Source organism: Mollisia scopiformis, assembly GCF_001500285.1.
Source record: "Mollisia scopiformis unplaced genomic scaffold LY89scaffold_19, whole genome shotgun sequence".
Classification (NCBI taxonomy): domain Eukaryota; kingdom Fungi; phylum Ascomycota; class Leotiomycetes; order Helotiales; family Mollisiaceae; genus Mollisia; species Mollisia scopiformis.
The window spans coordinates 721,958-737,308 of NW_017263599.1; the positions used below are offsets into that span (position 1 = coordinate 721,958).

Sequence of the window (15,351 nt, forward strand, 5' to 3'; positions counted from 1 at the left end):
CACTAATCCATATGACAAACGCAACAAGCAGACAGGCAGACATTTGCAAAGCTAACAAAGTCCCTTTCTCCATTCGTAACTTGATGTTAGTCATGAGTCGTAACAACTTCTGCGAGGTTTAGTGGTCGCTATGCAAGCTACATACCTTTTTGAAACAAGGCTGGTTATGTGTTAATAGAGGGAAATTTCCGTGTACTGAAATAGTAAGTCTCACAATATAAGGAATTCGAGGGTGCTGGGGAGAGAACAACAATTCGATTGATTGTGGTATTATAAACGCCTCGCAATGCAACGATATACTGACGAAACGATATCCAATCCTCCATGTACAAATTACCCCCAAACTAATAACCTCAGATATTCAAAAACGTGACCACTTTTCTCCACGCCGCAAAACACCCCACTAAGCCTCAACAGTAACAGTCGACCCCCCACTCCCCTTCCCCTCCCGACTCTCCAACGTCCCCATCCCCGCCGCCAACCTAGAAACCAAGACCTTACTCCGCAACGCACTCCGAATATCGCCCTCTGACCTCCCCTTCCACTCCCCAAACCCGCTCTCACTTAGTGGCCAAAACACCTTATTCTCCCCGCCCCCATCCCGTCCCTCGACCACGCGCCTAAAACTCGGCGCCGGCACCGCCATCAGCGTATCCAACTCACTGCCCAACTCCTCACAGTAATGATCAAGCGGTAAATCATTAACGTCGTTCCCGAACGGATTCTCGAGCTCGTTGCCGATGGCGGCGAGGCCGAGGATGATGTACGCTGCCGCGATGGTGCCTGGGATCGTGATCCATTTCAGCGAGCTGTAGAGTTGGAAGGGGAGGAGGTAGATGTAGAGGAGCACGATTTGGGAGATGAGGATGTTGTAGCCGATGGGGAGGGGCGTGGTGAGGACGCGTTCGGCGGAGGAGGCGGTGTCTGTTAGGGCTGCTAGGCAGGTTACTGTTTCTCTCTCTATCAGCTATCTTTTGTAGATTTTAGTAGAAGGGGAGGGGAAGGGGAGGGGGATATACGGATTTGGCCCTGCACGACGGGGCTGGCGAGGGATTTGTTGACGGTGACTTCTTCGACGTAGCAGGAGAGGTAGGTCAATATTTCCAAAGGCAGGTTTCCGAGCGGACGGTCGGCGCGCTTGATTTCCTTGCGCGGGTTACTGTTCGCCATGCTGAGGCCCAGGTATTCGCCGACTACTTTCCAGGGCGTCTTTTTCTTGACGATGAGGTGTTCTTCTTTGTGTGCTGATTTGGCGAATGTATCTAAATGACCGATCAGGGCCGTGATATCAGGGTAATGAGCGTATGGCTCAAAACGCAGTTTATGCTTCAATGAAACGGCGAAGGCGAGGATCAGGTTGATTGCGGTGATTTTGGACAAGAGATCCTCTTTCGCGCATTCCGGGCGTTCGGAGACGTGGACCCAGATGTAGCGGGCCAGGTTGCGGGACTGGACGGAGAGGGTGGCCCAGGATTTGCGGCCGTCGGAGTAACGCTCGTAGGCGGAGGAGGAGCGGAAGGAGAGGGCGAGACCGACGACGAAACCGAGGACGGTGAGCAGGATGCTGGAGACGGAGAGCTCGTAGACGAATTTCGAAAGGCAGGTTATGAGCGTGGACCAGATGGCGATGAAGGTTAAGGGGAGGATCATGCGCGGGGTCACGGAGCCGTGGATGCGCATGAAATAGGGGAGTTTGGAATGTTTGTCGAGATCGCGGGGTCCAACCTAGGTATATGTATTAGTAAGGATCGATTGGAGCTTTGGAAGGACGTACAAAGTAGGAATCAATGGCGGCGGGTTCGAAACGGCTGTGGCGGTGGAAACCTGACATTGGGGTCTGGGTACCGGTTACATTGACGTCGGCAAGGGATTTGGTCCATGTTGATTTTCGGGAATTGGGATTGTGGAAGTGTGGCACTTGTTGTTGTTCGTGGGAGGAGTACTCGTGGTCAGTTGCTGAAGGGGGTGCTTGTGAGACTGGTGCAATGCCACCTTCGTCCGCCATGATGGATGAGCTATTGTTTGTGTCGAGAATGGAGCAAGAGAAAAATAACCAAAAGGAGGAATGAGTGACAGATCACAGACAGTCACCAATTGGCGAAATGTGAGTGAGTGAAGATCTTGAGGGGAAGAAAAAGAATTGCGGAGTCGAAACAAGTGAGTGTGAACAGACTGTGGAGAAGAGAAGAGAAGAGAAGAGAAGAGGAAGCTATTATAAAAGAAAGAAAGAAAGATGACCTGGACCCCGAATAAAAGAAAATGGAAGCTCGCTTGAGCCTGGAGCTGATGTTGCCAAGATTTCGATTCAGGGGTCAACAAAGGGACCCCCGTCAGCTTACCACAGGAAAGTGGAGAAGCTTCACGTTTCCAAAACGTCTGCAAGTCATAAAAACCGAATCTGGACAACGAATGTCACCCGAACCATGCCTCTTCTGCTCGGATCTACCTTGTCTAGATCTCCCAGATACGGTATGTGGGTTGTGATAGGTACGCGGCTCACAGGGCGGAACATCTGCACGGGGATATTTACTTTAGTATACAACGTAGTACACGGGGCCAAGCACCACCGGCCAGGGGAAACGAAGAGCGGCTGAGCGGCTCGGTCCACTCGACGGTCCCCACGTCAAATTGCCACTGCAGTGAGATACACAACCGATACAGCGCCTAGTAGCATTGCGGAGCGGTAATTCGAAGTCATGCAATGTTGAGGAGCAGGATGAACACGTCGGACGAAGATGTAGTAGAATGTTTGGTGCTTTGATGCGGTTTGTGGGCGTTGGGCGGTGGTGGTGCCGCGGGACGGCGTTTTTCGACGTTGCATTTTCAGGGGTTTCAAGTCTCGAACATGTTTCACTCATCCCTGTCAGGAACCGGGAATATCTTCCACATGATCTGAAACTATCGTCAAATCAGACCCGTCAATCTTGGTCTGGTCATGGAAAAAAGGAATGAACGCAGTCTTCAGGCCTTGAATTGATCGTCGACGGGTATGGGCAGATCTTAAAGATGGTTTGTATCATATCTGAAATCGCCACGAATGGTTATAATGCCGATTAGAGGGTCCAAGTGGACGAAGAGGATCTGGGAATGCCAAGTGAGAAAAGTTTGTTGATCTGAAGAAATTATTGAAGTGATAATGCAGCTGTGCCTCATGCGATGGAAGTCTTTCTGCGCCGTGTTCATCTCCAATCACGGACGAGGAATCTATTTCCAGTTGAGGCCAAGACGGGGGCGAAAAGTCGGCCGCTTCAGCCTCATCAGAATGTTACAGCCTTGAATGTAAGGCGAGAGATATTTCAAGTTTCTGCCCTGTGTCCTCAGGCCATCATTCTCTTCTTCACATGCCGCCAGCTTGCTGACTCGAACCAATGCAGTCCAATCCATCCGCATTTCCCCATGATTTCACCCCCCGTCAGCCACAATTCCTTCTTCCCCCATTCGACGGATTCGCTCTCCAAGCCGCAGGAACATCGACCTCGGTCTTTTAGCTGGCTGCATTTCATGGTCATACGCACCACCAGACCTTTCACTTCAATGTGAGAACAGCAATGACTGAGTCCCGCCACAATCTCCTTCCATTCCGTGGCATGTTTTCTTTTGCACGCAGAACTCAACTTGTCATAGAATAGATTTCCCAAGTTCGAAACTTGTTCTTTTTTGGTTCTAGCATGGTTTGGCGGGGTCGTTTTCTTTCATCGACGTGCATGTGATTGATTATTCGAGCGCTTTGTTTGTAAGGCTAGTCCGGACAAACCTCCGAGTTCTGGCTTTCTTTCCCTCTGCATAGACAGATGTCAAGATGATAGGTATGGATCCGCGAGACAATGGGAAAGAATCTGTGCTGATGAGAAGATAGATCATGTTCTGGGTCGCCCCTCGGTGAAATTCCGCAAAATACAGGTGCTGGCAGTGGTCTCTTTCTGGTCTTTCTACCTCTTCAGGTACGTCCCAATCCTGCTACAAAAGACATAGCTGACATGTTCCAGAGGTCATAAACATGGTCCACCATACCTGCGAAAGGTATCTCGACGCCTCTCCTCCATCCTCACTCCATGGCAGACGGTCGTAATCACTCTCCTCTATCTCTACATTGCGCGGAATTTAGGAAAATTGGTTGGTCTTGAATGTCCGGAGCCACTTGCGAATCTCTACACTCGATCCTACTTCCGAGCAACATGGATTACGACAGCCATGGATGCAGGGTTCTGGACCGCCATGCGCATACGGAGGAAATGGATGCGGGATCTCTGCAGTATCGTCTTCACGGTCTACTACCTCATTGCGGCAGAGCAAGCAGATGAGAAGGTCAGAAAAGTTAGGGGCATGGTGACAGTGGATCATCTGCGTGTTAGTTGGAATAAGGGAACGACTCCGTACCTCAACTTCTTTACGACTCTGATGCGACCACGATTTATGAGATATCCTCCGAGGCAGATACGAATACCAAGACCGTCGAATAGTGATTATAAGGAGCCTGTCAATGCGTGGTTGTACTTTGATGGGCCGGTTTCTGCACTGAAGAATCATACCAAAGTGGTGTTGGATGTACCTGGTGGTGGATTTGTGGCAATGGATCCAAGAACGAACGATGACAAGTTATTTGCATGGGCTGGAAAGACCGGTTTGCCAGTGTTGAGTCTGGATTACCGAAAGGCACCAGAATTTCCATATCCTTACGCTCTAAACGAGTGTTTCGATGTCTACAGCACAATCATGACAAGTCGAGGTCGATGTTTAGGATTTTCTGGAGATGCTGTACCGAAGATCGTGATCACAGGTGACAGTGCAGGTGGGAATCTTGCAACTGCTCTCACTTTGATGATTGTCGAATCCGGCACAACCGAAACCAGACAATTCCTGGGTCAAAAGTCCCTACCCATCCCAGACGGTCTGGTTCTGATATATCCTGGCCTGGATATGAACATTGGAAACTGGATGTCCGACGAACAAATGTCCTTGATCAAAGACCGCAGAATGCGAAAAACGAATCGGACATTCATTCGTCAGAAGAGCATGCAATACACCATGGCAGCAGGAACACCACACCATTCCGACGAAGAAGAAAATACTCCTCCCAAAATCGCTTCCCCTCCCATAGTCACCAGTCCCGAAGCCGTACGCCCAACATCCATCACCCTCCCCTCCCCTCAATTCTCCACCGCAGCACCAACACTCCTCTCCCCAAGCATAGGTCGAAAACCCTCAATCACCCCTTCACCATCAGCATCGCACCACCCAGAACCACTCCAAACACGCCTCGCAATGTCCAGCATGATCTCGTATTTCAACGATCGGATTCTCTCTCCCGAAATGATGCGCGCCATGATCATCCTCTACATAGGCCCACACAACCGTCCCGATTTCTCCCAAGATTACCTCCTCTCCCCCATCCTGGCCCCCGATTCCCTCCTCGAGAAGTTCCCCAAAACGTATTTCTTAACAGGAGAACGCGATCCTTTAGTCGACGACACAGTTATCTTCGCCGGCCGCATACGGCGCGCAAAAGCGCAACGGCACGCGAGGGAACAGGCTCGAGATATTAGACTCCAGAAGGAATTCGATGATAGGGATGTCGTGGAAGTAGCGTTGATCCCGGGGATTAGCCATGGATTCTTACAATTCGTAGGTATTTTCCCAGAAGGATGGAAACACATCCATAGATGTGGCCGCTGGATCGAACATATTTTCGCCGTGGCAGAAGAAAGGGAACTTCAATCTGGGGCCCTGACTCCTGGAGCTGGAGGTAGTCATCATAATAGGAGGAGGACGGGAGAGAGTTCGGGAGACGAGGATCAGGGGTTGGAGATGACGATGGTTTCTCCGAAAGGGAAAGCGAAGGAGAAGGATAGGAAAGAGGAGAGGAAGAGGAAAGAGGCGCTGTTAAGGGAGCAGTTGAGGGAGAAGGAGAGGAGGAGGGGAGAGAGGTTGCAGAGGAAGAAGAGTATGGTTAGCCTTGCTAGCTCGGATGATTTGCTTGGGAGACGAATGTTAGGTCTCGCGGGTCCGTTGACCGGGAGCGGGGCCGGGGACGATGAGTTGTGAGGAAGTGGCTTAACTGGGACAGCGTTGGCGTAGGGGAAGCGGATTTGGAACATTCTGGGATAGCACATCAACTACAAACACAGTGCAAGTTTTGCTAAAGCAAGGAATGATTCACACTGCGTCCCTTCACGACGGCCCATTGATGGAAGTCTTCCACTATCATCCTTAAATCCCTTGCATAGCTACCCAAGCTACCACTTTTCTCTACCTATTCTATTGTCCTCCTACGCCCGAATCTCCCGACCAACGCATTGCATCGTACGCTGAAATCAAAATCACCACCACCACCACCACCTAAACAACAACACCAACACAATGGCTCCTCCGCTCCTCCTTCTTATCGCCCTTACAGCACCCCGGAATCGTGTCGGCGATCTCGCAGGTGTAGTTCCTTTCGTTGACGGGCACGTCGAAGGATGTTGGGAAGGCTTGGTAGCCTGTTTCGCGCGTCAATACAAATTCCTTGAATTAGAAAAAGAGTGAAACATACAATCTTTGCCTTCGAATTTGCCGTCTTTGACGCCGGAGGTGTAGACCGAATCACAGCAGGCCGGTGAGTAGGTGGGTTTGGTGCAGTGGAAGGCGAGGGCCGTGGTTGCTAGGAGGAGGGAGAGGAGGGAGGTGTGCATTTTGGGTTGATGCGAATTCGTGAACAGATAATTGATGAGAGTTACAGAGGGCGGGAAAGTATATATGAACTGCTCAATATGTACTACTCAATGTGTACTACTCCAAGCATTGTTGAACGGACATAGTGTACGGTGCAAGTGGTTAGGTAATGGTACTCCAGAAGTCACTCTTGGTCAAGTACTCATTTTGTCTGCTTCATTTGTTGATCCCCAGCTGAACAGTAGCGTTACTCTCAAGCAAGACATAGTAGGACCGCCTTGAAATGCCCGGAATGGTCATGCCACAAGAGATGAGATGATAGGTAGGTAAGAATTGAGGTTGATCGCGTGATATGGGAAAACAATCCACGCTCTGGTGGTGTTGAAACCCCTTGGTAGGTTTCATTGCTCTCAAATTAGTAGGATAACAAGCTCTTCTTCTTACAATGTCCCCCAAAAAAGTAGATAGGCACGGATTGAATTCTCAGTCACATGTCGAAATCCCCGCACTCCTCCGCCACATCCCTGCATCCATCTCAAGCCCAGAAGCAGCCTCAACGCCACATCCTTTTTCTCACTTCAACACACTCGTACTTGATCTACCATCCATTACCCAGCCCCAAAATGTCACCGAATCTTGTACCAACCCAACATCTCACAGCTCAAGACCTATCAGCTCGTACGACCCAACCTCTCCCGATCCTCCATTCGGCAGAGTAAATTGCGGCTAAAACCACGCCCGAATCCCGCATGCGATCAGCAGGCACCAAATCTCCTCACCCAATACGATGCATCAATTGTTCGTTCTTGACGTGCGCCAAGGGAATTTCTATATATGGGATGCGAGGACCCCTGGTGCAATACGAGAGGGACCTGCAGCGGGAGGAAAATCTTCATCTGAGCTTATTATTTATATTGAGACATATATTTATCTTTTCCTCTCTCTCCAACAGAAGAAAAACACATCTCTTATTAACAGAAAGCTTGTGTCTTCTTTAAACATTCGGATTTTTGGATATCGGCAATAGCAATTCACTCAAGATGTATTCATCCATCCCCATCTTCATGCTCGCCCTCGGTTGCGCAGCACAAGCACGTGTCCTCGCCTCGCCGGCGTCGAATACAACATCGACCCCGAGTCCTACAGCGTCGGCGATCGTGATTGCAGGATCTTGTGATCAGAATACGTTACAGTATTGCTGTCCACTCGTACAGCCTCAGGCCGGAGAAGGCAGTGTGGATTTCGCGACGGATTGTACGACTTCCTTCTTTCTTTCAAAGCAAAACAGGATACTAACCCTAATATAGGCAGACAAGGCAATTTACCAGCAAGTTATGATTGCTTTTATGCTTTTGAGGATATTTGCTGTCAGGTATGTCCCAAAAGATCACGAGGAATTGAAAGCACAAATTGACAAGATCAAGGGATCACCAGACGAAAATGGAAATACCTGCGAGATCGTACCTCCAGCCGGAGATATCTGTGCACCCGGCGCTGCGGGAACGATCCAGTCGCTTGGTGCGGTTGTGGGAGCGAGTACTGTGACTGAGACTGTGGATTGTGCTACCGCGTCGAGTACGAGTAGTGCTGCTAGTACGACAGCGACTACGACTGTGGTATCGAATTCGGCGCCGGCTACTACTTCACCGGCGATGATGAGGAGGAGGGGTTAAGATGGTGTGAGTTGGGTGGCTCTGTGATGGATGATCAAAACCCCGGAGTTGGGCTCAGGATGATTTGTGGTGGCAGCGAAAAGTCTTTAATCGTGGGTTGGAGTGGCTTGTTGCAAAAAGCTTGAGGAGAGAGAAAACTGGAGTCAATTGTCAGCTGAACTCAGACAGTCCTTACCACTTATATTAATTAATTAATGAAATCAAAATACCACATATAATAGAAAGCAGAGGCCGCAATGATTACGAAAGAAAACTCATTTCTGCATTTTGCCTTCTAAAACTCTGGGCGATTCAAACAAAAACCACTCTCCTCCACTTCAAATGTAACCTATTAACCTGATTTTCATCTCCATCCATCCTCATATCCTCCTCCAACTCCTCATCTGGACGTAAATACCTCCACATTCTCTTCCCACCTCCTCTCCCACCACCCCATAACTCCCTCGCCACCTCCGCAATCTCATACTCCCACTGAATCCCATTCCCTGCTCCCTCATAAAAACATCAACCCAAACCAGCACTTTCCAACACCAACTCAAATACTTCACCAATTCCTCCCTATTCCTCGCATCCAGCGGATCATTCGCCACCGGTAGCCTCCTCTCTACCTTGAACCCCGCAAATTCTAGAACTTGAAGCGAAAGTTCAGCAGGTAGCCCTTTAAAACGAAGATACCCCAACACCATCTCAACATCCTCCGAAACCGGCAAATAAGCCCCAGCACCTCCCCTCACAGGCATCCCCGGAACAACAGGCCTAAACCACCACCTCCCAGCCCCAGGACTCGCCCACCTCGTCCCATCAAACGCCCTCTCGCTCACCCCATAAAACAGTCGATGCGGATACGTATGCACATCAAACCCCCTCTCCCTCATCCCCGTACACCGACTCAACACCCTCTCCCAGCTCACCATGCCCCTATAATCCACTTCCTCCTCGCTATACACCGCCCCCGCCCTCTTTTTTTTCTCCGCCACAAACTCTCTCTTCGCCTCTTCATCCCAGGTTTTCAGGGTGTAGGTAGGTAGATAATGTTCAGGAATATGTAACTCATCAACTCCGCGACCCCAAAGCCGAGCCCGCATTCCCAGGGAACGTCCCAAGTTTCACGGAACTTTACTTCAGGATGAGCCGCGATGTTTAGCAAAGTGGCGTGCTCGCCGTGGAGGAGCAGGGTTTTTGGCCAGTTCGACGACGGAGCTGTGGGATGAGGTGTAGCAGCAGCAATTGGGGTCAGGTGGTCAGGCGGCAGTTTGGTTCTGTGATCCAGATGTGCATCTTTCTATCTTCGATAGGCAGAGGGCAGAAGCAACCACTTGAGTTGGGGGGGATGTTTTACAAGTCTTGCCTCCGGATTCCCGGCACGCGAGGTTGGTGGATGTGGTGCGGTAGTAGTGGGAGACTGTTTTCGCGATTTTTCGCGGCGGTGCGGTCTGAGATGATGAGGGAGGAGGGGGAGGGGGAGGGGATCGGGGTGGGAGATGGGTGTTTGGAGCGCTCGGTCGAGGAGAATGTGCGGATGGTACGGGCGAAGATGGATGCGAAGTGGGCTAGTTCGCCGGCTTGGGTGGGGAGGTAGCGGGGGTAGAGGTTTGTGTGCCCGGAGGGTTTGCGTGAGGTGGGGGTTAGTTTTAGGTGGGTTGAGAGGAGGGTCCAGGGGATGTGGGTGTTGTGTGCCATTATTGTGGTGAGGATTGGAGGTGGATTTGAGTTGGTGATCTGTCTTGAGAATGAAGGCGGAGATAGATATCTAGAGTTGATGTGTGGAGGTGAGTTGTGGTTGATCGGGGAAGAGTCATGGATGAATGCGCCACACCTCGCTAAAGCCCCTGTTTCCACACCACCTGAATAGATGATAGATATAGGAGCTTTACGCACTGGACCCTTTAATTGGTGCGGACATTCTTGAGACGAAAAGAGAGACCGAACCTCTGTGTGTGTTGGAAGGTACGTGGGAGCTTGGCAGCAACAAAGCTCATTGCCAACAATATGTTTAAAGTGCTTGGGCAGTCAGTAAAGGATTTCTGTTTGCCGCGGAATGGATTCACGCCATTGGTTTGTTGAGAAAATGAGTTTCTTAATCGACAACGGTTGAAGAGTTGTAATGCACCTGTCGAAACTGGGCGAGACCGTGCACTGGCCAAACCAAAGAATCCGGTGTCTGTCTTAGCTTCTTGGGGCACGGTTACGTCGATCTCTGCTTGACGTTTCCGTGAACACTTTCCATATTGTCGGAAGAAGAGGTTGTTACTTTGTGGTGCAGAAAGAGAAACACGGAGCGACTTGTACTTATACGCATGGATCAACAGTCGGATTGCGATCGATTAGCTGTTGAGTTACTCATTCTCATTCACTGTTGCATTCGAGTTTGTCTCTTTCCATTTTGGTCACTCTGTCGCATTCCCGCTTTAATTCCGACTTTCCATCCGTCTGTTTTAGTTAGTTAACTCAGCGAAGTAGATTCCCTGAGTTAAAGAGTGGGAAAATTCACAGCTTGTTAGTGAGTTCGTAGTCATTTCCTCACAGAAGTAGAAAAGCTCATGCTTTTGTGCCAGAAGTCGATCTTTGCAGAGAAATTCTTTATTTATACAAGCCAAGACTTTCAGAATTCTAGATTGCTCCATCAAAATAATTCATTGTGTTTCTGGATTGTCTGCTACTTTGACGCAAATGCTTCGGTTAGCAGTACTTTAACCCTAGACAAGATAAATACTACACTATGCGAATTCTACCAGTAATAAGTTAAACGTTATTTGAATATTCTCGAAACATGCTGAATTGCGGATTTGCGGCTTAAGAGTATTCGCAACAGCTGGACTTGAGAGAAGATGAAATGTTTCTCCTCGTTGAACTGTTTTCGAATCCTCATTGAATACAAATACAGGAAGGTCAGAGAAATATAGAAGCTCAAATAGCTGCACGGAGCTCGCCACCACATAAGGTCGTAAATTCACACCCACGACAACAATCGAGCCACACCCATGGCACAAGCGAGGCTTCCTGAATAAATATATAATAACCAAGGTACTAGCTCCTCAGCATCAAAACCAAATATTCTCTTCACCCATCTTCATCACAATTCGACACGAACATCTTGAAGTTCGCAAGTCTACGCAACCTTCTTCAATACTATCGAAAATCACCACCTTTCAACATGGCCGTTGACCGCAAGTTTACCATCCTCAACCCAACACTTCTAGCTAACAACCATGTCAGACTCAAAGATTCCCATTACTCTCCCAGTCCCAGTCGACGATGGACTTACCTCTCACCTCCTAGGATCTCTCGTTGACAAAGACTTGGTTTTGACATCAACCAAGGATGAGTTCATCAAGCTGAGCGCCTTGCCCGGTCTCACGATCCTGTTCTGCTTTCCTCGTACTGGCGCCTCTGGCGAGACCCCTTCGCAAGAATGGAACAACACACCTGGCGCACGTGGCTGCACGGCTGAGGCGTCCTCCTACCGCGATGACTACTCGACGCTCAAGGACTTGGGCGTTAGCGCAGTCTTCGGCTTGAGCACACAAGACACTGCATTTCAAAAGGAGACCAAGGAGCGATTGAAGTTGCCATATGATTTGCTGAGCGACGAGAAGCTTGAGTTTGTGGAGGCTCTGAAGATGCCGATCTTTGAATGGGAGGGGAAACCTTTGATCAAGAGATGCACAATTGCGCTCAGAGATGGGAAGATTGAGCATGTTTGGTACCCGGTTTTCCCGTCCAACGAGAACTCTACTGAGGTAGCCAAATGGCTGAAGACCACCAAGAAAGACTAGGGACAACATGTAGACATATGGATTTGCAGTAAGGTGGTGTAATTGGGACACTCTTCACTCTTTACAGTTTTTGTTGTTATGTCATCGCTTGCAGCCTCGCAATTAGTGACAAGTGTTTTCTTGTCACCAAGATCTTACCAGTCTTTGCATGCAATGTGGTATTTTTGTCTTCTATACTTGTAAATATCTCTTCTCTGTCAGTTCTCAGACGTCAAATGCTTTGGTAACTAGCTTTCTGCTGGCAAATCATTAACCTTTACCCGATACCTCTTTTCTGCGCACTTCCATACCCCATCCTCGTTGCGTCTATCCAAGGTCTTCAAGCTTGGTAACAGCAGCCTCGAGAACTCATCGCTTGCCTCCCTTGCAACCAAGGTCGGCAAATGATCAATACTGACCACCGTTAGTTCTGGGCCATCGCCATCCAGCTGTACCGGGAGTGTACGCTTGATGAATGTGCTGTACTCAGTGTAGATTGGCACAGGATTGTGGGCGTTGTTTGGATCACAGCTGACGTCGCAAACCACTCGAAGCTTTCGTCCAGGTTCGGACAGTGATTTGACGTTCACGAAAGGAGGAAAACGTGTCGCACCAAGATAGATGCAGTTGATGAAGACATCTGAGGTTGCAATCTCTGGGAATGGGCCACCTCGAGCAGTTTCGGCCATATCCCAATTGAGAATGGAGGATTCAGGAACACCGGCTGCGAGGCAGAAATCGCGAGCTCCAGTGCCGCAGCGGCCAAGAGCACCGATGATAATGACGCGAGGCTGATGACCAGAATTATGCGGGAGAGCAGAGGATACACCAGCCTTGACTGATTCAACCAAGGCGGGGGCGGATGGAAAGAGAGGAACGGTGCCGAGAGGAGGGCCGCCTGGGTGGACAACTTGATGGGACCAGGCCATGAGAGAAACTGCGGCGCCAGCATAGCCAGCATAGTATCCAAAGGCAGCAACTCGACGACCGTCCTCTCCAGTCAAGAATTCGATGTCATAAAGGATGCCTCCACAATGGGCGAAGCGAGAAAGGTATGCTGCCCACCCGTCTTGCTCCTTATAGCAATGGCCAAATTGGATGTGCGAGTGGGGAAGAGGGCCTAAACGAAAGTGTAGTAATTAGCGATGGGGCCGTGAACTTGGTAGGCATGGTGGTCACTCACTGCCATCATCAGGAAGCTCTTTCAAGCCCACAAAGATATGATCCTTGGGAGCACTTGGCCAGGAGCCCTCCGGCACCAATGTTGCACCGACCGCCTCGAATTCTTCGTCCCTGTAAATGCGTCCGGAGCTGCGTTTAACATTGATACGATAGCCTGCCCCAAGAAGGGCCTTGGCGGAGGTAGGAGATACTGAATGGGGATGTTAGTCGTAGTAGCAAACACACACACACACAGAGAGAGAGAGAGAGAGAGGGAGAGAGAGGTTGCTCGATTGACAGTAGGGGCATACATACGAGCTGAGCGACGCTCGAGAGCTTTAGTCTCAGAGCGAAGGTGAATGTTTGTAGGTGTCGTGTGAGCCATGATTGCTGTTTTGCCTGCACCGAATGGTCACCGAGAGGCGTTCCAGGGTACCGCTGTGCAGTATTCTCTTGTGGATAAAGAGTGGCCGAACATATGGAAGTTTTTATACGGTGTATAGGGGGTGGTAACACACGACGCACGGAAAGGCTTGCCTGTTGAGTTACCCACTGATCACCAACCGGAGCAGGATGGGACGCGCTCCGATTCGGCTCGGCACAGCCTAGAGCATGGAGTCTTGATGGGTAGGCACGAAGAGCTTAGGTATCACAGGATACAGATGGGATACTAGCAGGCTCACGGATACTCGTATGGTATAGAGAGAACTTGACAACAGTCGAAATCTTGGCAACAATCAACAACACAATAAGAGAATCCCCGTTGCTAATTTCAAAACCGAGTTTCCGAAGAACTGTCAGTCACCTCACTTTCCTCTCAGCCTGGATACTGCAGATGAAAACTTGTATTAATGATTTAGAAGAATGACTATTACTATCTTAGCCTCTCTAGTAGACTGCATATTCCCTTAAGCTATTTCCAAAGTCTACGCCCCGCCGTGAACGATTCATGATGAGAACAAACATCCTCGATACTTCATCATACCTGTTTTATCTGCCATAGATCGTTTCCGAGACCAGACATTCTTAGTCTATGGGGATACTGTTACTAACTGTCATTGTTTTCTTGCCATTGAAGCCGCACATACAGTTTCCCCACGTCGAAATTCTCACTGAGATCTAGCATTCTGGGATTATGAGGCTTTGAAACTTTATCCCAGCCGCTTCATCATTGAGGAAGATGTCTCAAGTGCCATATTTTCTTCGTTTTGGAAGTGTGGAAGTGGAGTTTTGTCAATTGTGGTAAAAGGGACTTTTGGGGCCATGCTGATCGGACTTGTTGGTTCGGTTTTGATGGGGATGGTTTTCGGAGCCGAAGGTGTTGCGGAGGCGATAAGAGGAAGCGAGTCGCTTAGGGATTAGAGAGGGGGTTGTGGGTGCAGGGACCAGTACCGTAAGCTCCCTCCAACAGTGTCACACAGCATCATCGCATCCTCTTCTACCCAGCCAATCCTCTCTTCTAATAATGTTTTACAGGCTGCGAAGGGAGGGAGAGGGGCAGGGAAAGCACTTATTAAAGCCTCACAGAGCGCCTTCGTGACGCGTCATTCAACTCACCCCCTTCTTCGATAGCATACGATAAAATGCGAGGTCACTGCGCCTTGAATATGGGAATGCGCGAAAATGTCGAGCTCGACGAGTGAGCCAATGTATGCCCTTTAGAGGGTCCTTAGGAAGGGCAAAGGACTCGTCGCTACACGAAAGATTTATAGGGGTACACGCATTTTCTTCGAAGAGCTTATTGTTAGAGTGCTTGAAGCTATGCTTGATAGCCAGACTTTTTTAGTATTTATATGTAGGTAAGTCGATGCGTTTATCGCGGACTAATGACAAGTTTTTCTTTCTATGCATAATATTTACGCCGACGGTTTTGGCTCGCGGTACCTTGGAATTATCCGGACGAACGTTTTCTCCTTTGGAGATAATGTGAGGGAAAAAGATATCTTCCTTGATGTATGTCGTATTAATTATGTTTGTGATAATAACGTTTAGAGGAGCTGGAACGATAGTATTAAGCGGTATACTATCCATGCATTGCGAGATATCGAGAAAAGTTAGGAGATTACAATTTACTACCTTGGAGTTTTTAATAGCCGCAAAGATCGCTAAGA

At 49.3% G+C, this 15,351-nt stretch overlaps 8 protein-coding genes across 8 annotated transcripts; 3 read left to right on the top strand and 5 right to left on the bottom strand.

The window, feature by feature from the left end:
* Positions 1-235: 235 nt before the first annotated feature.
* Positions 236-2,240, bottom strand: LY89DRAFT_622292 (UPF0187-domain-containing protein). The gene is made up of 3 exons (XM_018210967.1): positions 1,775-2,240; positions 1,020-1,725; positions 236-948 (listed from the first exon to the last, which is right to left on the bottom strand). Exons 1-3 carry the CDS (start codon positions 2,003-2,005, stop codon positions 404-406), a joined length of 1,482 nt encoding a protein of 493 aa, XP_018067773.1. The 5' UTR covers positions 2,006-2,240; the 3' UTR covers positions 236-403.
* Positions 2,241-3,670: 1,430 nt separating this feature from the next.
* LY89DRAFT_158231 (hormone-sensitive lipase) lies at positions 3,671-6,267 on the top strand. Its single transcript, XM_018205472.1, has 3 exons — positions 3,671-3,806; positions 3,857-3,941; positions 3,987-6,267. The coding sequence occupies exons 1-3, from the start codon at positions 3,800-3,802 to the stop codon at positions 6,040-6,042; spliced, it is 2,148 nt and encodes a 715-aa protein (XP_018067774.1). The 5' UTR covers positions 3,671-3,799; the 3' UTR covers positions 6,043-6,267.
* A 69-nt stretch (positions 6,268-6,336) lies between these two features.
* On the bottom strand, positions 6,337-6,671 carry LY89DRAFT_737402 (uncharacterized protein; the record flags this gene model as incomplete). Its single annotated transcript, XM_018220247.1, has 2 exons — positions 6,337-6,479; positions 6,533-6,671. 2 exons carry the CDS (start codon positions 6,669-6,671, stop codon positions 6,337-6,339), a joined length of 282 nt encoding a protein of 93 aa, XP_018067775.1.
* A 587-nt stretch (positions 6,672-7,258) lies between these two features.
* On the top strand, positions 7,259-8,554 carry LY89DRAFT_687538 (uncharacterized protein). Its single transcript, XM_018215521.1, has 3 exons — positions 7,259-7,905; positions 7,959-8,023; positions 8,076-8,554. Exons 1-3 carry the CDS (start codon positions 7,692-7,694, stop codon positions 8,322-8,324), a joined length of 528 nt encoding a protein of 175 aa, XP_018067776.1. The 5' UTR covers positions 7,259-7,691; the 3' UTR covers positions 8,325-8,554.
* A 39-nt stretch (positions 8,555-8,593) lies between these two features.
* LY89DRAFT_158268 (uncharacterized protein) lies at positions 8,594-9,534 on the bottom strand. Its single transcript, XM_018205474.1, has one exon. The coding sequence runs from the start codon at positions 9,407-9,409 to the stop codon at positions 8,684-8,686; it is 726 nt and encodes a 241-aa protein (XP_018067777.1). The 5' UTR covers positions 9,410-9,534; the 3' UTR covers positions 8,594-8,683.
* LY89DRAFT_158267 (uncharacterized protein) lies at positions 9,535-10,107 on the bottom strand. Its single transcript, XM_018205473.1, has one exon. The coding sequence runs from the start codon at positions 10,002-10,004 to the stop codon at positions 9,660-9,662; it is 345 nt and encodes a 114-aa protein (XP_018067778.1). The 5' UTR covers positions 10,005-10,107; the 3' UTR covers positions 9,535-9,659.
* Positions 10,108-11,370: 1,263 nt separating this feature from the next.
* Positions 11,371-12,342, top strand: LY89DRAFT_709217 (BcpB protein). Its single transcript, XM_018217746.1, has 2 exons — positions 11,371-11,491; positions 11,541-12,342. The coding sequence occupies exons 1-2, from the start codon at positions 11,479-11,481 to the stop codon at positions 12,098-12,100; spliced, it is 573 nt and encodes a 190-aa protein (XP_018067779.1). The 5' UTR covers positions 11,371-11,478; the 3' UTR covers positions 12,101-12,342.
* On the bottom strand, positions 12,328-13,625 carry LY89DRAFT_651629 (alanine dehydrogenase; the record flags this gene model as incomplete). Its single annotated transcript, XM_018212174.1, has 3 exons — positions 12,328-13,199; positions 13,263-13,451; positions 13,556-13,625. 3 exons carry the CDS (start codon positions 13,623-13,625, stop codon positions 12,328-12,330), a joined length of 1,131 nt encoding a protein of 376 aa, XP_018067780.1.
* Positions 13,626-15,351: the final 1,726 nt, after the last annotated feature.

Coding starts and splice junctions, on each gene's coding strand:
- LY89DRAFT_622292 (XM_018210967.1), bottom strand. CDS start 2,005: ATGGCGGACGAAGGTGGCATTGCACCAGTCTCACAAGCACCCCCTTCA. Junction 1,726..1,774: donor CCGCCATTGATTCCTACTTT/GTACGTCCTTCC, acceptor ACATATACCTAG/GTTGGACCCCGCGATCTCGA. Junction 949..1,019: donor CGTCGTGCAGGGCCAAATCC/GTATATCCCCCT, acceptor AGAGAGAAACAG/TAACCTGCCTAGCAGCCCTA.
- LY89DRAFT_158231 (XM_018205472.1), top strand. Junction 3,942..3,986: donor TGGTCTTTCTACCTCTTCAG/GTACGTCCCAAT, acceptor GACATGTTCCAG/AGGTCATAAACATGGTCCAC.
- LY89DRAFT_687538 (XM_018215521.1), top strand. CDS start 7,692: ATGTATTCATCCATCCCCATCTTCATGCTCGCCCTCGGTTGCGCAGCA. Junction 7,906..7,958: donor TGTGGATTTCGCGACGGATT/GTACGACTTCCT, acceptor ACCCTAATATAG/GCAGACAAGGCAATTTACCA. Junction 8,024..8,075: donor TTGAGGATATTTGCTGTCAG/GTATGTCCCAAA, acceptor GACAAGATCAAG/GGATCACCAGACGAAAATGG.
- LY89DRAFT_158268 (XM_018205474.1), bottom strand. CDS start 9,409: ATGCGGGCTCGGCTTTGGGGTCGCGGAGTTGATGAGTTACATATTCCT.
- LY89DRAFT_158267 (XM_018205473.1), bottom strand. CDS start 10,004: ATGGCACACAACACCCACATCCCCTGGACCCTCCTCTCAACCCACCTA.